General features: G+C 38.6%; 1 protein-coding gene across 1 annotated transcript in view; it reads left to right on the top strand.

The window, feature by feature from the left end:
- sema3b (sema domain, immunoglobulin domain (Ig), short basic domain, secreted, (semaphorin) 3B) overlaps window positions 1-20,530 on the top strand; it is a 49,433-nt gene extending 28,903 nt beyond the window's left edge. Inside the window, exons 2-18 of the mRNA XM_058389974.1 lie at window positions 2,254-2,519; window positions 2,707-2,864; window positions 4,836-4,898; window positions 12,869-12,988; window positions 13,200-13,293; window positions 14,235-14,354; window positions 14,492-14,634; window positions 14,744-14,858; window positions 14,957-15,026; window positions 15,530-15,674; window positions 15,785-16,004; window positions 16,890-16,978; window positions 17,153-17,194; window positions 17,651-17,808; window positions 17,953-18,008; window positions 19,016-19,155; window positions 19,423-20,530. Of these exons, the coding sequence (XP_058245957.1) occupies window positions 2,387-2,519; window positions 2,707-2,864; window positions 4,836-4,898; window positions 12,869-12,988; window positions 13,200-13,293; window positions 14,235-14,354; window positions 14,492-14,634; window positions 14,744-14,858; window positions 14,957-15,026; window positions 15,530-15,674; window positions 15,785-16,004; window positions 16,890-16,978; window positions 17,153-17,194; window positions 17,651-17,808; window positions 17,953-18,008; window positions 19,016-19,155; window positions 19,423-19,899 (2,343 nt within the window). The 5' untranslated portion in view covers window positions 2,254-2,386 and the 3' untranslated portion in view covers window positions 19,900-20,530. The remainder of the gene's footprint in view (window positions 1-2,253; window positions 2,520-2,706; window positions 2,865-4,835; window positions 4,899-12,868; window positions 12,989-13,199; window positions 13,294-14,234; window positions 14,355-14,491; window positions 14,635-14,743; window positions 14,859-14,956; window positions 15,027-15,529; window positions 15,675-15,784; window positions 16,005-16,889; window positions 16,979-17,152; window positions 17,195-17,650; window positions 17,809-17,952; window positions 18,009-19,015; window positions 19,156-19,422) is intronic.
- The last annotated feature ends 215 nt before the right edge of the window (window positions 20,531-20,745 follow it).

Raw genomic sequence — 20,745 nt, 5'->3', positions numbered from 1 at the left:
GACACAAGTAAAGAAATGGACAGATGGGGAACGCGACTTCAGGATGAACAAAAGAAGCTGGAGCGATGGGCAACGAAGAACAGGATGGAGTGACAGAAAGTGTGGAATGGAAAGTAATTGGAGAAATGGTGGAAGTGAGAAATGAAGGGAAGGAGAAATCATCTGGGAGATGGAGAGCGCTGGGGGAGAGTGAGATAATAAATGAAAGATGGAGAAAGGGGAGTTAAGTTAGGAATGGTGTCACAGAAATGGAGGGAAGAGAAGACAAAGGGATAGAGTGATGAGCAGATGTGTAGCGGAAGAATGAGAAAAGGGGACAAAAAGATGGAGAAATATGTATAGCGGGGGGTGGAGTAAGAGTAAAAGAAAATGGAGGGAGAATTAAAGAGATGGAGATGGAGAGGGAGAAACTGATGGGTGACAGGATAAACTGAAGACAGAGAAACAGTGTGTGTGTGTGTGTGTGTGTGTGTGTGTGTGTGTGTGTTTGTGACTGAGGTCTGGCACCATCACTGCAGCCACACTGTCCATTCAGTGCTTCAGTGGCCATTCTGTGGCAGACGTCCATGAGTGGTGGCTTAAACACACCACACACACGTGTGTGTGTGTGTGTGTTTTATATGTGTGTGTGTGTGTGTGTGTGTGTGTGTGTTTTATATGTGTGTGTGCGCATGTGCTGGAAGGCTATTATCAAATTGCTCCACATAGTTTAATAGAAAGCAATGAAGAGGCAACAGCAGTAGCCCATTTGTGCATTCCTGAAATTGTGTGTGCTTGTGTGTGTGTGTGTGTGTGTGTGTTTCAGCATTTGTGCATGCCTGAAATAATCAGCTCTAATATTAGTTGGGTAAAGAATGTAATGAATGAAGAGAAAGTGAAGAAAGTGAGAGACATTTTTATGACAGTGTAATATTAATAACATTATTATTATTATTATTATTATTATTATTATTATTATTATTATTATTATATAATTATATAAGCTAAAGCAATAAAGACTGTGAAGAACTATAAGAACAAAAATAAAGAGCAAATGTAGAGACTTTTGAAAATATCCTAGGACAGGACAGAGCATTGATGAAGATGAAGATGAATGAACTGACATCAGGAGATAGATTAAAAGTAGTTATTATAGAAATTTATATTAAAAAAATACTAGCCTCCCAAGCCACACTTCCTTAGAGTATACTTCAGCAGTGAATTCTAGGAATCCTTCAAATTAAAAGCCCCAAACATATCAAAGGAACAATATTCCACAATACTTTTCTCCTATTTATGATTTACTAAATAAAGTGCAATTTCTGCTCTAGTAATCGGAAATATTGTTCAACAAATAAGTCACCATGGATACAAACGGTGTATTATTTTTATGTAACAGTCTGCGTGTTTTCTCGGCATGTAACGTAAGATTTATTAATTATCCTGATGTCATTCTGTTAAACTGTTTAGAGTTAGGTTACATGTTGTGGAAACATCTAATCTAACGAGACAAGTTAGTTCCTGTTATCACTCATGTTATCACAGTGATAAAAGGTCAGCAGTGTCTCCTTTTCTCTTGCATGAGCTTATTGCCAAAAAACACAGAAACTCCTCTGTCCTGAAGACTTCCCCATGCAAATCACTGTGATATCATATTACATAAAACAATTAATAATAAATAAATAAATAAATAAATAAATAAATAAATAAAACAAACCCATAAGTGATTATACAGTTTTTTTGTTAAACAAAACATTTGTACAATCTGTTTATTATTATTCTTAAATTTGAGAACTCAGTGTCGGTATAATTATTAATTACAAATCCTATATATCCTAGATATATAATAATAATAATAATAAGTTATTTCTTATTAATTAATAATATCAAAGCTCACTTGAGAAAGAAAAACATGAAGTTTTCATTTTAGAGCCTGTATGCTGATCAGTTTAATAATAAATTGTTTCAATTAATTAAAACATTGAGAGTAAAAAAGCTCTAGCACAGACTGAGAAATAAATAAATAAATAAATAAATAAAGTTGACTAGCAGCATTCAACTAGTCCTCCTACTTGCCTATTGGTTGAGAAAGCTCCGCCTCTTGCACCAGCATTCGGGCTTTGAAGAGTTTTGTGGGCGTGGTTTCAAAGGAAAAACCTAAATGGAGTGACTTGTATGTTTGCATTTAGAGATTCAAGACAACTAGATTCAGTTAACTTCTGCCAACATTATTGACTGTACCTTAAAACCTTTCTTTCTTGTTTTCTTTTTTAGCCCAGGTCTACGATCTCACTGTATGATCTGCAACGTAATCACAAAAACCCCAACCAAAGCAACGGACCAACTGCTCTCCAGTGCATCCTCCAGCTTGAAGCTCCACTCTAAACACTGTTGAGCACATCTGAAGATGATGACGTCTGTGATAGTGTTGGTAATGACTGTGATGCCCGGCTTGATCACTGTCAGCTCATCGTCCAGTGGATCATCTGCATCTTCTACCTCTTCCTCTTCTTCACCAAGGATGAAGCTTACTTACAAAGGTGTGTGTGTGTGTGAGAGAGAGAGAGAGAGAGAGAGAGAGAGATGGTTGTTAACTAGTTTCAGTTCCAGTTCAGGTCCCATGCATGCAGATATCCTATTTTGAGACTTTCATTTAGAACTCTGTATGCATTTATGTGTAATTTGTGTAATTGTGTGCATCTATGTGTGTCTGCGTTTGTGTTGCAGATCTCCAGCAGTTTAATGGAGTGAAGCGGTTTGACTTGGACCGTTCGTGCTGTTTCGGATCACTCCTATTGGACGAAGAAAGGGGGCGGCTCTTTGTAGGAGCGCGAAACTACCTGTTGTCGCTCAGCCTGGATAACATTGCCAAACAAGAACAAAAGGTAAACACTTTTCCACTCCTGCTGAGTGTTGTGCTAATGACAGGCATGACAGTTAGCTGATGAGTTGAATCAGATGTATTAGTGCCAAACTGTTCTAATGTGCTAATGGGCTAATGCATGCTGGGGAAGAAAACAAGGGAAAGGGAAGGGAAAGGGGGGATGGGGGAGGTGAAATAATGACCAGTACAAGGGACCATCACAAGCGATAGTAACGCATGTGCTTATGCTTATATATATGTTTCAGTTTGCATGTTTGATTGATGACATGACCACATGACCTAGCTGATGACCTCAGCACACACACACACACACACACACAAACAGGAATAGATAACCATTAACTTGTTAGCTAGCCCATCAGAACAGTGAAGGCTCTAGTCACATGTTTTGTTTGGCTGGAAATCTAATGAACTAAAAATAGTCAGTTAACATAATTTATCCTAAATGTACAGTGACCTACTTAAAATAATTTTTATCTGACAATTTTATCATGAAAATGGTTTTTACCCTTTCGCTATAAATTTACTTGATGGATCTGCAGAGATTTGCAAATAATGGGATTCGGGAATTAGTGCCAGGAGTCAGGAGAACACAATAACTGTATTTTAAAAGAACAGAATATTATGTAGAAATTCAAAATAAAAAAATAAAAAATTCAATGTCTGCATTGTCCTCAAGAGTTTAAATAAGGCTGTGAGTCAGTGCAAACTGACTCGGTGACTCGGCCTGTCTGTGCTATGAGGCATTTTGTTAACAATGCAAAAGTCAAATCTGAAACTGAAAACTGAAACCTTCGGATTCTTGCTAGGTCTCTTACTAAAGCTAGCGAGGATGCTGCTGTTCCTCCTGTTCCTAAGGTAAATTTAGCTATAGATTCAGCAGGGAGTGAATAAAGGGCTGTGGCGTGGATTGCAAAGTCAGAATGAGTCTTGTCCTGTCAGATGGGCTTAGATTCACATAATGCACTGAATAAAAGACCTACAATGTCTGAGCTGTATAAATCACTAAATAATGTGGCACACTATTCTGTGTATAAAAGCAAGTCTTTTTCTTTCACCGTTCATCAGTGTTTTTGTATCCTGAGGCCCTGCTGGCTCTTGGAAAAAGGCCAAGATGGAAGATTTAGATAAAACAAATCTAACGGAAAACTGCGACGGTTTTCCGTTAATTATCCAGAAATATATATCCTGACTGATAGATGAGCTCTAACGGTGTGTGTGGCTTTCAGAGTAGTGTGTGTATTTCGTTTAGTGTGAAAAGTAGAGCAGAAGAAGTGCAATGGTGGTTCTAGTAAAAGAGATAACCGTCGGTTTACACGGGTATTAAAGGTAATCTCTGCATGGCTTCCAGATGATACCTGATGACTTAAAGGTGATAAAGGCCAGCGTACTGATGAATGACTGAGGGATTTTCATCTCCTCTAGCGTGGAAAAAGAAAGATGAGAGATGAGGTCACTGCTGAGGGCAAGAGTATCGCTGTCACACGTACACACTTTAGTTCTTCCGCAAGTTACTATCCTTGTAAGGACCTTGCATTGACAGTAATATTAATGGAACTAATTAATAGTATACCTAAATCTAACACTGACATTAATCTAAGGAACTGCAAGGAAGCCTTTTTGCTCTTTTTTCTTTTCTTTTTTCTTTCGAAAACAAAGATGCAGTTTTGTTAAGAAAAGGGTTTTTTTCCTTGTGGGGGCCAGCCAAATGTCCCCATAATTCAAACCTGGCAGATATCCCTGTAAGAGACATTATTAGGCCATGTATATCTGTAAATCTCGTTTGTATGTCTAGTGTGTGTGTGTGTGTGTGTGTGTGTGTGTGTGTGTGTGTGCAGCCCCTGGTTATGGTTTTAACAACAGGATATCCAAAGAGAATTTCCCTCTAGCTACTGGACAAGTCAAACCCTGCCTAGGTCATGACCTTTTCCTTAACCCCCACTCTCTCTCTCTCTCTCTCTCTCTCTCTCAGATCTACTGGCCAGCACCTGTGGAATGGAGGGAAGAGTGCAACTGGGCAGGAAAGGATATCAATGTAAGATTTTATCAGTCACAACAAATTGCTTTCTCCACTCTAAAGCGCCTGAGTATCAGTACTACAAGCCTGATGAACTGGATCAGTATCAGATCTGATCCACCGAGGTATTTTATTTTGTAAACACCAGTGATATTGCCTGACGCAATACTGAACCTGCAGATGAAAACAGGGCACGTATTGTGTTGAATCATTTCGTCATCACGCCTAAGGTGTTACATAAACTTTGGCAAGAAGCAAGCTGCAGAGCGTTGTCTCAGGTATTAAGAGGACATCAAGATCAGTATCTGATATTCAGAGCTCTGATATAAGCATTATATGCCATTGCATGTGAAGTGCAAGACATTTCACACTAGTCCACTGGTTTCGCATTCATACATATTTTTTTTAAATCACCAGGAACTAGATTAGACATCTACCAGAACTAGGACTAGAACTAGATTAGACTTATCCTGAAGCTAATAGATGGTCAACTATAAATACTGTATACGTTTGATCAATCACAGTAAAAACCCAATGAATTTAAAGTATAGTTCAGAGCCCAGTGTTATTCAGAGCCCACTTTTTCCCTCTGCATTTGGACTAAAGATCAATACAGTTCTGTCTATATAATGAACTAAGCTTAGACAGTGATTAGTGAAAGTCTCAGTCAGGCTCTGAATGTAGATGGGTGAAAGCCTGACTAATCCTGGGGTCATCAATGGCAGTCCTGGGGGTCTGGAGTCCAGCACAGCTTGGTGAATCAACTCAGTAGTTAATTAGCGGGATTAAGCACCATTCAAAATGGATTAGTTTTGCCAGAAGAGGTTGTATGGGATTTTGTAAGGGAATTTAGAAGCCTGATTTGGGTAGGATTTGATCATTTTTGATAGTCTGGATGTACTGTATGTCAGAATTACATAACCTACGTGACCTACGCATCTAGGTCAATGTTGAAGTATAGCATCAAGGTCTTCAATCAAGTTATAAAAGTAAATAGAAACTCCTTGTGTTAAAGTAAAAGTATGAGAAGGGTTCAAGAAAGAAAAAGATGCCTTTAAGGTACATTAATTAAGACTAACTATCAACAGTGTTTTTCCTAATTCAATCAAATATTAGCTAGCATAATAATAACTTTGATGATATAAACCACTTGAATGGTAATAACAAGCTGAAAACTAGTTACCTTTCTTACAAATTTACACATTTTTCTTAAGGGTTAGTGAGTCAAAAGTAAAAAATTGTTCATTTGAAGTGTAGTAAGTACAATTCATAAGTATAAACTGAAAGGAAAAGATACTTGACTGCTCCCAAGTAACACAACAGTAAAGACGTTACTCTATTATTAGGAGATTGTGAGCTAGTACCTGACATTGCTCTAAAATTTCTTTTCTAACATTCATAAAAACTAAATAAATTCCTGAATCCAGCCAGTTTAAAACAACAGATTAAGTAATAATTAAAAATGACAATTTTTTTTTCCAGGTAAAACTAATTGTGCTCCTACTGGCTTTTATGGGATGTGTTAGAGCAGGGAAAGTACCAAGTTCTCAATGCTAGCTCCACAGGACTGGAAGTGATGACTCTCGGTCTAATCCAATTTGTTTGGATGTTCTTTCACTGATTGTGTGTAATGTTGTTTCAGTGTATCAGCAGACTTGATTTCAAACCAAACTTCAGCCAAGACAAACCTTTTTGTGTCTCATTATGTGTAAAGATTCTCGTAATATCATGACCTGATTGTTCTCATGGACAAAGACTGATTGTTGGAAATGGATAATATAGATGTGTTTGGGTTGGATGTGAAAATGCTACAGTGTTCACCTCTCCTTTATGTTCCAGTGTGTGTTTCAGGTCATCTAAATGTTTATGTGAATGTATGTGTGTGTGTGTGTGTGTGTGTGTGTGTGTGTGTCTGACAAAAATCAGCTGATGCTGAGATCCAAGTTGAGTTTGACTTGCCAATTACACACACACACACACACACATTCACTCACACACACAGGGTCCATATTCAGTGCACTGACCCACGGTTTGACCTACATTATAAGTAGATGTGTGAAAAAAGAGAGAGAGACAGAGATTTGGACCACCATGAAGAGTAGACACTCCTTCTGTCTGTCTTAACCTTCCCAGCTATCTCAATTTATTTTATTATTTTTAGCAAAAGAATCTTACTGGCTCACTGACTATCTCAATCTTTACTTGGCATTTCTCTCTCTCTCTCTCTCTCTCTCTCTCCAAAATCCCCTTTGGTTCTACACTTTATAATCCTTCTTTCCTTCTTTTATTTTGTACTTCTTTCTTTCTTCTCTGAGTGTAATTACTCGTCCTTCCGAGCACAGAAGGAAGTGTTTAGTCTCTCTGTGGGACTGTGGGATGTCAGAAGGTGACATTACACAGCTAAAGTCACATGCACACTCAGTCACTCGTTATTCCGATTAGTCCTATTAGCACTGCATGGTGACTCATCCTAAACGGCTCATTTGGAACGGAGCTGATTGAATCAATCCTCATATCTAGATACATGGATGTTTCACTGGCTCAATACAAAACTGCACACGCTCGTTGTTTAATTAAAATGAATGAGCTGTTCAAATGTGATGGTGTAAAACTGCGAATAAAAATGAGCGAATTAGATGATTGGTTCAAGTTCCCGTTAATGAGTTTACTCGTATGTACAGTTACACAAACTCATGAGTAGGATCTGTAGATGTTTCTATGAGATTTACATTATTATAGATTTATTTGTAGCTATCCTTGAAAAAAAATAGCCCCTACGTTAACACTGATTAACTGCAACGACAATTATTTTTATGATCTTAGCCATACTAACTCACCAAACATTTAAGTGCAGATATGATGATGTCCCAATAACTGAATTTTGTAATCAATTTATTCAGTCTAAATCTCTGGGTTGAAGACATTGTGAGCTAGGTAAAGAAAAATATTCCGTAATGCCAACGTTAGCATGATAACAATATATTTCCATCACATTGCCCACAGGGGTGGCTGGTATAAATGTTTAAAAGACAAAGACAAGTTTTTTATTTTCCACTTCCAATATATATATATATATATATAATATATATATATATATAAATGTAAAATATAATTATTATCTCTTATTATGAATAGCGGTTTACACACATTGTTCTTATTATGATAATATAATTCATTGTACAGCCCCAATCATTCCATTGTAAAGCCACTGATATTATTATCATGACTGTTGCTAATGTTCCTGTTGAATCTTTTGATATACACCCCTTAGCTCCAGTTTATGTCACCATTATACCGCTTATGTTTAGTGGTTCATGGTTCTCGAAGAAACACACAGCCCCTGCTCCACTGAGCCATATTAGCTACATGCGCAAAGTCACCAGAGGATTTAATGTGCAGTATAATATAAAGGTCAGAGGTTAAAGTTCATGTATCTCACTTAATAGGGAGTCGAGCTAAGAGATACACACACATTATCTCTCTGCGTAAATCACTGACTGACTCTCTTCTCATTTCTTTTGTTGTTTGTTCTTTTTTTCTCTCTGTCTCTCCGTTTAACGGCCTCACTTCAACAAATCCTGCCTTCCAGTGAGCTGTGCCCTGCAGACACACATTCACATGCACAAATACACACACACACACACACACACACATACAACACGATGAGTTTTCCCAACCTCTTACCCCTTGCTAATTGCAAGCTATAAACCTATCGAAATAGAAAAGTGGGAGGACACAGAGAGAGACAAAAGCAGAGACAGAAAGGGAGAGGGACCCTTTTATAGACACAGTTTGTCTTGAACTTAATTGGCTGAAGATGTGTCAAAGCCCTCACACACACACACACACACACACACACACACACACACAACACACACACACACACACTGCATGGGGAGCAGTAAGCTCATAAGCTCAAAGATAACCTTTTATTCTGAGTTCACCGTGTGCACTGATTCTGTGTATGCGTGTGTGTGTGTGTGTGTGTGCGTGTGTGTGTGTGGTGATTTCAATGCATGGCAAATCCTACTAAGAACCTTAGTAACATTAATAATTCAACACAAACAAACAAAATCTTATTTATATGAAAAAATTATCAAGGAGTGGTTTGGAAAAACCTGTTGGAAAATGACTGTAGCTGAAAAAAGGCTGACTTTTGACTTTAACAAACCAGACATGTTGTTCATCAGAGAGATACATAAATGTTTATATATGCTTTTCAGTGGTAAATGCAGTCAATTTGCCTAAAAGTCTCAAAAACATTGTATGAACCTTGTATCTTAACTTGTGGTTGAAATGAGGAAAACAGTTCAGTTCAGGGAAGTCTGTAGTTTCCAAATCAACATATAGAAGAACATATCAAAATTTCCCAATATTAAGGCAACCAAAATGCCAGGCAGGAGGCAAAGAGGAAGGCCAAAGAGGAGGTATATGGATGTAATAAATGTGGATATGAAGCTAGTGGGTGCAAGTGTTGAGGATGCAGAAAATAGGGATAGGTGGAAAGAGATGATTCGCTGTGGCCACCGCTGAAGGGAAAAGCCGAAAGAAGAAGATGAAGGCAACCAAAATTTACTTAATCAATGTAGCCTGAATGTGAGAGACCTTAAAATGTGGGCATCTGTAGTATCTACACTTTATGTCCAATTTCAACAAGTCATTCTGAGGTCAAGTAGTAATAAGCTAAATAACACAATATCATGACAGCAAGGTCAGAAGTATTAAACCACTATTATGCGTTTAACTACCACTTTCGGGGCAAGAATTAAATTAACGCCATGTTTAATGTCTGACATTTGCTTTTCTAGTTTTGTGCTGCAAATGTTAATACGTTAATTAACCCGATTTACATGTAATTAACTTAATATAGCTGACGGTTTAGTATTACGCAATCGGCATGTCAGGATCGTCGCACACTAACTTTAAAGGTTAAAAATACAAGAACAAGTTTGGATTTAATATGAAAAGGAAATGACTTTGATTCGATCATTCATTTTTACCTCAGACTGAACCTGTATAATCTTATAAAAATTACATGGTAAATGATCCTTCAACTTGAGAATGGCTGCCTTGACTGCGTTCAGCTTTACGACATTTTTTGTGTGTCCTTCAGTCCACATAAGCAAACCACATAAGCAACACGGAAATGCTGAACAAATCACAAGGGTGCGAGGTGAGTGTAGGTTTTCTGAAGGTAGTTTACACAATACTTAACCGCCTCCTAGAAGCTTCCGTTGCTTGTTTTGTCTCGTAGCTTCAGTGCGAAACTAAACAGCAAATATGTTTTGGCTAAGCGTCTCTTTATGGCTTAGGGTTGCAATTGTATGATTTTTCCGAGCAGGTCAGCTTCAAATGTACACAACACAATCATGATGTAATTTTTAAAGCAACGGATTTAATCTTATCCATAAGATTTTTTTTTGAATAGGTCATTTAATCTTATCTAGGAGTACCTTGACTTCAGAATTAGAGACAGAATAGGAACCAAACAGAGAGATATGGCAAGACGCAGAGACAAAACAGAGAATGAGGGAGAAAATATTCCTGCCTATTTATTTGTTTCACTATGAGCGATTTTCTTTCTTTTCTTTAAAGTAATGGGCATCTTTGCTTTGTTCCCACCATATCCTCTTTCCCGGATTACTCTAAATATGTAGATTTTGAGGTCAGTTCTGTGTCTCTGCTATTCCCCTGAGGCACAGGAGGGAAGTTGATTGTACTTAGACAGATGCGTGATTTTCAGTGGGTGTCTGAGGGTGTGTGCTGACCCCAATTAAACAGATGTTGGAGGTTCAGGTCATTAGCTAGAGGTAATGTTGCTTGGATGAAAATGAAGAATGAGAGATGCCATAATCTTCAAAGATGAGATAAAAGAAGTATAATTACAGAATGGACAGGAGCTAAAAAACCATAAAGAGAGAAGAGGAATTTATGATTCCTTCTCTTCTCTTCTCTTCTCTTCTCTTCTCTTCTCTTCTCTTCTCTTCTCTTCTCTTCTCTTCTCTTCTCTTCTCTTCTCTTCTCTTCTCTTCTCTTTTGCAGCACCGAGGAGTTAGGACAGTGTTAAAAACAAGTAACTGTAAGACAGTGCTTGGTCTATTCTTTCCTCCTAAATCTCTCCCACACTGCTCTTCTCTTAACCCCACTCCATCCATCCCACATCCTTCCATTGCTTCCCCTCTCCACTGTGCAATCTCAGTGTTGATGCCCTTGTGTTGTCGTAGCAATTCAGAGAGTCCTGGGAAACATGGCACGCTCCAGTGAGTGCACTCACAAGTGATTATTGGAGTGTGTTTGTGTGTGTGTGTGTGTGTGTGTGTGTGAGAGAGAGAGAGAGAGAGAGAGAGATAAAGACCGAAAGACCCTGTGTTTGAATTGGCCCCCTACTACCTATTTCCATAGCAAAAGTGCATAATGGACATTGTGTACAAACTGGTATGTACTTGCAATGGTGTACACTACCTCTCAGAAGTTTGGGATCACTTAAAATTTGTATTGTTTTCCAAGGAAACACACACAAAACTAGTCGGAATAGAAAATATAGCAGAAGAACAGGACATGCTGACATGTAAGAGTTAGAAATAATGATTTTGATGGAAATGATGAATGTTTTCTTCAAACTTTTAGCCTTCATAAAAAAAAAAAACAACTTTTGCAGCCTGGGCATTCTAGCTGTCACCTGACCAAGATAATCTATTGAGATTTCACCCCATGCTTCCTGGAGCATCTCCCACAAGATGGATTGGCTGATGGAGTCTTCCTCCTTAGCTGAAATCAAGCTGAAATATGCAAGTGATCCCAAACTTTTGAGCGGTAGTGTACTTTATAATTCATACATAGTGTGCGTTGTGTAACATCTGTTATCAGTATACTAGAGTTAGACAGTCAAAGGAAGACAGTCAAAGATAACCAGTTACATTTCGGGTGCTTTTTTAATTGTATTCATTTTTTTAAATGAAAAATGTTAAGTATGAAGCTGCATTGCAACTAGTTGAGATTAAAAGCTTCTGAGGAAATCCTAGATATTAAATATTGCTATTAAATATTTATGGTTTCCTCCTACAGTCCAAATACATGCTTCTAGGCTGATTGGAGTCTCTAGTGTGTGATTGCGTGAGTGAATGAGAGTGTGTGTGTGCCCTGCGATGGGTTGGCACTCTGTCCAGGGTGTATCCTGCCTTGATGCCCGATGACGCCTGAGATAGGCACAGGCTCCCCGTGACCCGAGAATAGATCAGATAAGCAATACAGACAATAAAATGAAAAATAAATATTTATGTGATAATTTGTTAATATATGTTCTCAACATAACTTCAGCAATTACTGGTAATAAATTAGTAGTAATGGTTATATGACACATCAGCACAGAATAATCAGACTATAACCATCTTTCCCCTGATGCTTTCACAGTCTTCACTTTCACATCTGGCTTTTAGTTAAAAAATAATTAATTAATAAATGAAATACTTTGTATAACAGGATGCACCTCTGGCTGCATGCTTGGAAATTTAAGCAAGTTGTGCGTCAGCAGATTCACTTTGTTTACTGGAAATGTCATGTTATGCTCATGTTGTTTATGTGTCAAACTTATTATGAGTGAGGCAGTCTTTTCTTTTTTTGGGGGGGGGTGGTCTGAATAAATGCACTTTATAGTAAATATGGTGTGGTTTTTGCAAAGATGACAAGTCTTTACATAGTATTTATACTACAGGACAGTGAGTGTGAAAGATCAGCCACACTGTCACACTGTCGACATGGATGCCTGCTAAATCAATGCACTAGAACTCAACACTCTATGTGAGACCATGTGTGCATGCATATACAGTATATGTGGCGTGTGTGTGTGTGTGGTGTGTGTGTGTCTTGGCAGAGAATTATTGTGAGACGTACCAGATGGGGGCTCTCACTTCTGTGATCGTGTTAAGAATGTGAAAATTCATGTCCGCAAAGATGCGTTTGTATATGTCGTGTGTGTGTGTGTTTTGCAGATCGACTGTGTTAATTATGTGAAGGTTTTACATCACTTTAACCGAACTCACCTGTATGCCTGTGGGACAGGAGCCTTCCACCCGACCTGTGCTTACGTGGAGGTTGGACAGAAAGTAGAGGTAAGAGGAGAGAGAGAGAGAGAGAGAGAGAGAGAGAGTGTGTGTGTGTGTGTATATAAAACATTGCTGCATGCAGTTGGACCCTTAAAGCAATGAAAAGGACTCCAATTTTCCATTGGACAATACTTTGTTTTGAACTTAGAAAATAACAGCCTGTATCTCACTTTCTTTTCTCTTACTCTCTTTATTTTCTCTTTCTATCTCTCTGTAGGATCATGTGTTTCGATTTGATCAATCACTTGTAGAAGACGGTAAAGGGAAAAGCCCATATGACCCACGGCACACCGCAGCCTCTGTTCTGGTTGGTCAGTACAGCGGTTTTCTTTACCTCACAATCACCATCAGTCCTGTAACTATCCAAAAAATAAAAGACTGTAATTGTAACTGTTTCCAATTTGGAGACAACTACCTTAGTAGTTGTATCATTTTAAAGATATTGTCATTTTTAACAGCAATTTAAGCATAAAAAATTCCTTTAGGGCCTGTATACTGCACTGATTTATTCATCTCTTGCTTTTTAATCCAATAGCCTTGCAGTATATTATATAAGAACGTGACAAAATTACTGTTCTGCAAATAGCTAGTTAGCTAGATAACAAGGCTACGTTAACCATATTAACTAGCAAGACAGCAACTAGAGTCGCTGAGTGAGGTTTTATATGTTATATAGCTAGTATAATGACACAAATATATTAGTCAAGGTAATAATTTGGTCTCAACTAAAAGATTAATGGACAAATCTGGTACTACCCAGACCAACATACAGTATAATAACATAACAACAATTATTATATTTATTATTGACTTTTTTTGACCTGCAACATTCATTGGATGAACCTAAAAGATTTCAACATCAATAATAAATAAATAAAAAGCTATGTAGGTCCAATAATTAGACAGAAAATTATAGTACATGATTAAATATGGATCCTGATATTTGAATAGTTCATAAAAGGTGGGTTAGTAAAACAAATCCTTACAGAGAAGGGTTTTTATGTTCTTTAGTTAAAGGGCTCTATGTCTGCAGGATGTTAGATCATACAGTATAGGACATAGACAGTGCTGCCCTCAAGTTTTCCAGCTAGGCATTAGGAAGTTGATAGATAATGCAATAATCATCTTAATACAGAATTTTGAACTGTAAGTGTAAAAAAGACATCACTGTGATGTCCTGACTCTCATTAAAGAATGCTGGAATAGTGTTCTTCTACATATCCAGCAACGATCATTTTGTTTTGGCTCCCAGGTGATGAGCTGTATTCAGGCGTAGCAACTGACCTGATGGGAAGGGACTTCACGATTTTCCGGAGCCTGGGACAGAAACCCTCCATACGGACAGAACAACACGATTCTCGCTGGCTCAACGGTATGTTTGGATTCCACAACACGAGCCAAGGATTCCACACTCACTCTGACCTTGAAAAGAGTAAAGCTGCTGATACAATAAGGATTGTGGTTCCATTGTCTCAGATATGAGTGATTTTGTGTGCACATATTTTCCAGAGCCCAAGTTTATAGGTGCTTTCGCTGTTCCGGAGAGCGAAAACCCTGATGACGATAAAGTCTTCTTCTTCTTCCGAGAAACTGCAGTCGAAGCTCAAGGCTTCGGAAAAGTCACCTATGCTCGGATTGGCCAGCTGTGCCGGGTAAGCAGGATGGATGATTGGGCTGGATTTGATTTAATAGTAACAAAAACATTTTATTAGGTTTGCAAGACCTCGAATAGATTGTAAATTATGCGTCTGTGTGTCGTAGAATGACATGGGAGGGCAGCGTAGTTTAGTGAATAAGTGGACGACTTTCCTGAAGACTCGACTTGTCTGCTCTGTACCAGGCAACGATGGCAGTGAAACACATTTTGATGAGCTCAGTAAGAACACAAACACACATACACACATCAAACCCTCACTTTAAACGTTCAAACCAGTGTCCTTAGTGACAAGATTGTTTGATTTATTTGACTTTTAGGGGATGTGTTCCTGCTGCAGACACGAGACAGGAAGAATCCGCTGGTCTACACAGTCTTCTCTACTTCAAGGTGAGAACTCAGACAGTCTTGGGCACACATTTATGTATCAGTCAAATGATAGATTCCTTTAAATTTCAACATTGGATTTTATGCTAGCGAGTCAAAAAGTGACCAAGAACTGATTTCATTTTCAGCTGTCTGAGAAATCCTTGTATAAAAACTGAAATCTAAATGAATCCGAATCAACGGTTCACACACTTTGTGCACTCAAATTGAATCGAATAATAAAAAAAAATGTAATTGCTAGGGTTAAGACCTCATACTAACTCAGTTTTGTGTCTTCTCTAAGCTGTGTCCTTATTATCTCTTATAATAATTATTGCTTTATATCAGTAGGAACAGTTGATAGCGATTTTTATTGCTTATACCAGCAAAAAAAATGAACTTAGTCTGGTTTCAGGAATCAGAGCAAACTCTAAACAACCAACATAACGAAATCAATGCTTGGGTAGTGTATTCAGAATCAGTTTCTGAGTATTGTATTAATAGTGTGTGTCTTTTTTTTCCTGCAGTAGCGTATTCCGTGGATCAGCCGTCTGCCTGTACACTATGAACGACATACGGAGGGCATTTTTAGGGCCGTTTGCCCATAAAGAGGGACCCAATTACCAGTGGGTGCCTTTCCAAGGCAAAGTCCCTTACCCTCGACCAGGCATGGTGAGCTCCACATTTCACTGAGACATTATTGCTATCGCTTCATATAAGTTACAAACTGCATTAAATTACAATGGATACTTTTTTTATGTACTCTTCTACCCGTTGTGTAGTGTCCCAGTAAGACGTTCGGAAGTTTCGAGTCCACTAAAGGTTTCCCAGATAATGTGATCCAGTTTGCACGTCATCACCCGTTGATGTATAATCCAGTGACGCCGCTCGGTGGCCGTCCGCTCTTCCTGCGCACGGGAATGCCATACAGCTTCACACAGATCGTTGTGGACCGAGTCAGTGCTGCGGATGGTCACTACGACGTCATGTTCATCGGAACAGGTCAACACCTTTGGAGCCTTATATTATGGCTTAATAAAGTACATTAATTAAGAAACAAACCATGTGAGGTGTCCATGCAGTTTTAATGAAAATAAACAATGACCCGGTGGTGTGATTCGGCCCAGTATGAAGTGAAGTTACAGTAAACATCCCAAAGTTATTTATTTTCCTTTAACAGCATGCTCCAAACTCTTTTAATTCCCTTGTACCAGAGCAATTCGCCCAGAACTATAACTTCTCAAAGAACTTTAAATCATACTTACTAGTTAACAATCTCTTGAAGTAAATAAGACAAAAATAATGCAGCTTGTTATGAACAAACTGCAAAGCACAAAGTTCTCCATCTGTAAACTTAAAGAGAGAAGGAGCTTTACTGACTCTAGAGACTTCTACCATTAAAGTTAAATAAATTCGTCTCCTTATAAAAGCTTCACGAAATCAACATATATATTTTTCTTTGTTAAATAGCATCTTTATTATTCAACTTAGACTATATAGAGTGTCCACTATACAAGCTCTGGTGAGACATTAGACCAAGCACTTTAACACAAACCTTACTGCAACAGCTGTCACATCTGCTGATGTAGAAAATAATTCAACACATTGTGACTAATTGGTTTTGGGAATTCAGTAGTCTTATGGTGCACCCTGCATTACTTTTATATTCTAGTAGACTAGAATTCAGTAATAGCTCAATATTTAATGTTCCTTCTATATATACAGTACATAGGAGATATAAGTCATATTTACAGAATATATTTGCCTGTGTCAGTAAATGCATTATTTATATTTAAATTTTCAACAATATGCAAAGGTTGGATGGTATTTATAGGATTTCTTTGCATGACATTGTGTAATATTTTACGCGTCTTTTATCCTTTGTAGATGTCGGCACTGTTCTGAAGGTGATCTCTGTGCCTAAAGGAAGCTGGAGCAACACAGAACTGCTGCTTGAAGAGCTGCAAGTCTTCAAGGTCTGTGTGTGTGTATGTGTGTGTGTGTGTGTGTGTGTGTATGAGAGAGAGAGAGAGAGAGAGTGCAGCTGTGTGGGTTTGATCCACATTCCACGAAGAAAACACTGAAAGCAATGTCAGTTATCAAATATCAAAGCAAAGTGTGAGCAAACACAAATGTTCTTCTCTCTACAGGACTCTTCATCCATCATCAATATGCAGATCTCCTCCAAACGAGTAAGTCACACTTACCTGCACTGAAATTCATTACACCATGTAACTAGGTACCTGCTGAGACCTTCCAGAGATGACCTCTGACCCTAATCAAGGTGTCTGATGAAAGTCATGTCTCCTCTGCTCAGTGGCTGTGTTGATGTATATGCAGAGTGTGAAGTGTATGAATAGTGTCAGTTCAGAGGGAACTATGAACTCTGGGTCCACTGTATAATTTTTCACTTTGACAGCAACATGATAACATCATCAGTGAAAGCGCTAATATAATACATGACTATATTTCATTTAATAAACAAGGCAGGAAATGACATTGCATAAGATTTGAGATAAAATATGAAGTCAAAATCTAATAATACATGTAACTTATTAGATTTCCAGACTGGTGTGTCCTTGTGTGTCTTTGTAATTTAGTAATCTCTCTCTCTCTCTCTCTCTCTCTCTCTCTCTCTCTGACTGCAGCAACAGCTATATGTAGGCTCAGATACAGGTGTGGCGCAGGTGCCACTGCATCGCTGCAGCATGTACGGTAAAGCATGTGCTGAGTGCTGCCTAGCCCGTGACCCCTACTGCGCCTGGGATGGACACACGTGCACACGCTATCTGCCTAACACCAAACGGTACACACACACATTCCAGATCCTGCACTTTTCCATCGCATCTCTCATTACATCACTACTGTGGTTTTAGAAGTAATATCTGATCTTTCGAATCCTCTTTATTCTTTTATACATGTGTTTGTGTGTGTATGTGCGTACACTTAGGCGCTTCCGTCGCCAGGACGTGAGGAACGGTGATCCTAACACACTCTGTTCAGGAGGTCAGTTTACGCCTCTAGGGGGCACTATAGATCAATACTTTTCAGTGCATGTGTCAGACAGTGACTTAAGTTCTCATTATAGTTAATAAGAACAGATTTTCTCATACTGAACCTTTGATTTTGAAGTTAAAGGAATTTTTATAGTCTTACAGTACAGTAGGAGGATCTTGCTTGTCCATCAAACAAGGGGGTGGGTCATAAATATCAAGGTGTGAAAATATCAGCAAGTTCCCAAAGAGAGCACTGAGAAATATTAGACTGTTTTAATGACTGAGTAGCAGAGAGAAACTACACCGTTTCTTTTTTTATGTTCATCCATCAGTCATGTAGAAGAAAACAAAATGATGTAACACTTGTCTTTGCTTTTCTTTTTCTATTTTTCTATTTTTCTATTTGTCTTTGCTATTTAGAAGTAACACTTCCATCTAGCTCTGGTTAACTCTTTATGGTAAAAGAATGTTTAATGAAAGGGTGTGCGACATGATGGCGAAGCTCACACCAGTTTTCACCCCCCCATTCATTCACTCATCTTTACTGGCCAAACACAATGGAGGCGGGCTGGCCAATTCATTTGATCTGCCTTTCCAACTTCCACATATGGCCTGCTGGCTCATTTAATTCATTCTGACAAAGAAAGAAAAATTAAAGTTAAAGGAGAGCGAAGACAGCTTTTGAAGAATTTTCTTGGAGTAAGTGGGTGTTTTTAATGGAGATAAGCCAGTGCAAGAAGTTGTTACAGCCAGGAAAGAATACAGTTTACATCACACTAATGATCAAAAATGGGTTCAAGTTGAGAAAACCAGAAAAAAAAAGTTATGCACAGAAAGCCAGTGTTATTTTACTGAACATTTAATTTTTTTTTATAGTGGCAGTATGGAAAAAAATAATAATGTTGTCTTTTAGAATAGATCTAATTATTATATTACAGTAATTGAATGAATATATGTTAAATGGTTTCCGTCTGTTTGAGGAAGAAATCGAGTTCTGCTTTATATTCTGCTGTGTAGATCACCAGAAGCTGCGTGTTTTGGAGAAGAAGCTGTATGGAGTGGAGGGGAGTAGCTCTTTCCTGGAGTGCATTCCCAAATCACTACAGGCTCAGGTCACATGGACCTTGCAGAGACACCCCAACAATCCCCGGGAAGAGGTGAGAGGGGAAAAATAAAGAGGGGTTAGGAAAGGGAGAGAGATGATGGAAAATGGGTGATTAAAAAGAATTTACATAAGAAGTCAGAGGGAAACTAAACAATATGGTGGAATATTTATGAAAAGGGGGACAAGGGGAAAGGGGAGAATTGGTGGAAAGATGTGACAGCTTCAATAAGAAATGATGAATGTGCTTTTTTGTTTCAATTGCTGATCTTTAACATTATCAGAGTGATTAAACTCACAATTTTCCTTTGTGTGTGTGCAGGTCCGCCTGGATGATCGCGTGCTTCAGACAAATCGCGGCTTGTTGCTGCGCCGAGTGTTACGCAGAGACGGCGGTGTATACCAGTGTCACGCAATGGAGCATGGATTCACCCAAACGCTGCTCAGCATCGCACTGGACGTCGTCCCCACTACAGGTCCAGCCCATAGCCAAGCACACAGCCCCACCCAGAGTCAAGCACAGTCCACAAATCAGAAGCTATGGTACAGAGACTTCATGCAGCTGGTCGATCATCCCAACCTGAGCACCGTTGACCAGATCTGTGAGCAGGTTTGGTCACGTAAGCACAGCCAATCAGACAAAGCCATGGCAGATGCACCCAATGAGTCTCCACCTAGCAATCCTCTGCACAACAACCACAAAAGGTGGAAGCATCTGAAGGAGGTGAGGAAGGGGAGGAACCGCAGAACACACGACGGAAAACCTGCACCTCGAGCGCCTCGGAGTGCGGGAGAGTAATGTAGGATGGAGGAGAGAAAGAGAGAGAGACAGAGATAGAAAGAGAGATCACTGGAGTTGGACAAAACCGCACACCATCACATTTAATGACTATTTATCGAATAACACAAGCAAGCTATACATTAGAAATTCACAAAATTCTTTACATACTGTAAAATTTACCACACACCATTGCCTTACTGTACTGCTGCCCCATTATACCTCCCAAAAACAATCCTTACTGCCCCTTATCCACCTCCCTAAATCAGTCTACAGCCATTTACACACTCTACTGCCCTCCTTTACGGCCCCTACGCTGTAGTGCTCTCAGAACTAATTTCACAGTTCAAATACTATTTCAATTTGGATTCTAAGCCCCTGACTCCATTTTTTTTTTTTTTTTAATTTTTGGCCCTTTGTACCTTTAAAAAAAGCTTTTTATAGTTTTTATAGTTGGCTGAGCGAGACTCTTATACCGTACTTTATTTCTCACCTTGTAATTAATTTTATTCTAATTTCATTTAAAAAATTTAATTGTTCCATTAGCTAAAGCCTGTTAGATTTAGCTTTATCTGTGGCTGAATCTCAAATGTCCTTCTAATGGTTACATTGTCCACTACATAGGTACAACAGTGCTATTATATAGTGGACATAGGTAGTGATATATTTATAAAATACAAATAACAGTAATATCACTACTGGTAATAGTCATTGTTCTGTCCATGCAAGTATAGTGTTAAAGGATCATTAAAATTTAATACGGTCCTCTCATACCCTCACTGCTATCCCTACACACTCTATACACTCCCTTTACCCCCTCACTGCTATTCCTACACACGCTATACACTCCCTTTACCCCCTCACTGC

Source organism: Hemibagrus wyckioides, linkage group LG05 (genome assembly GCF_019097595.1).
Source record: "Hemibagrus wyckioides isolate EC202008001 linkage group LG05, SWU_Hwy_1.0, whole genome shotgun sequence".
Classification (NCBI taxonomy): Eukaryota; Metazoa; Chordata; class Actinopteri; order Siluriformes; family Bagridae; genus Hemibagrus; species Hemibagrus wyckioides.
This window is presented reverse-complemented; position numbering and strand designations above follow the sequence as displayed.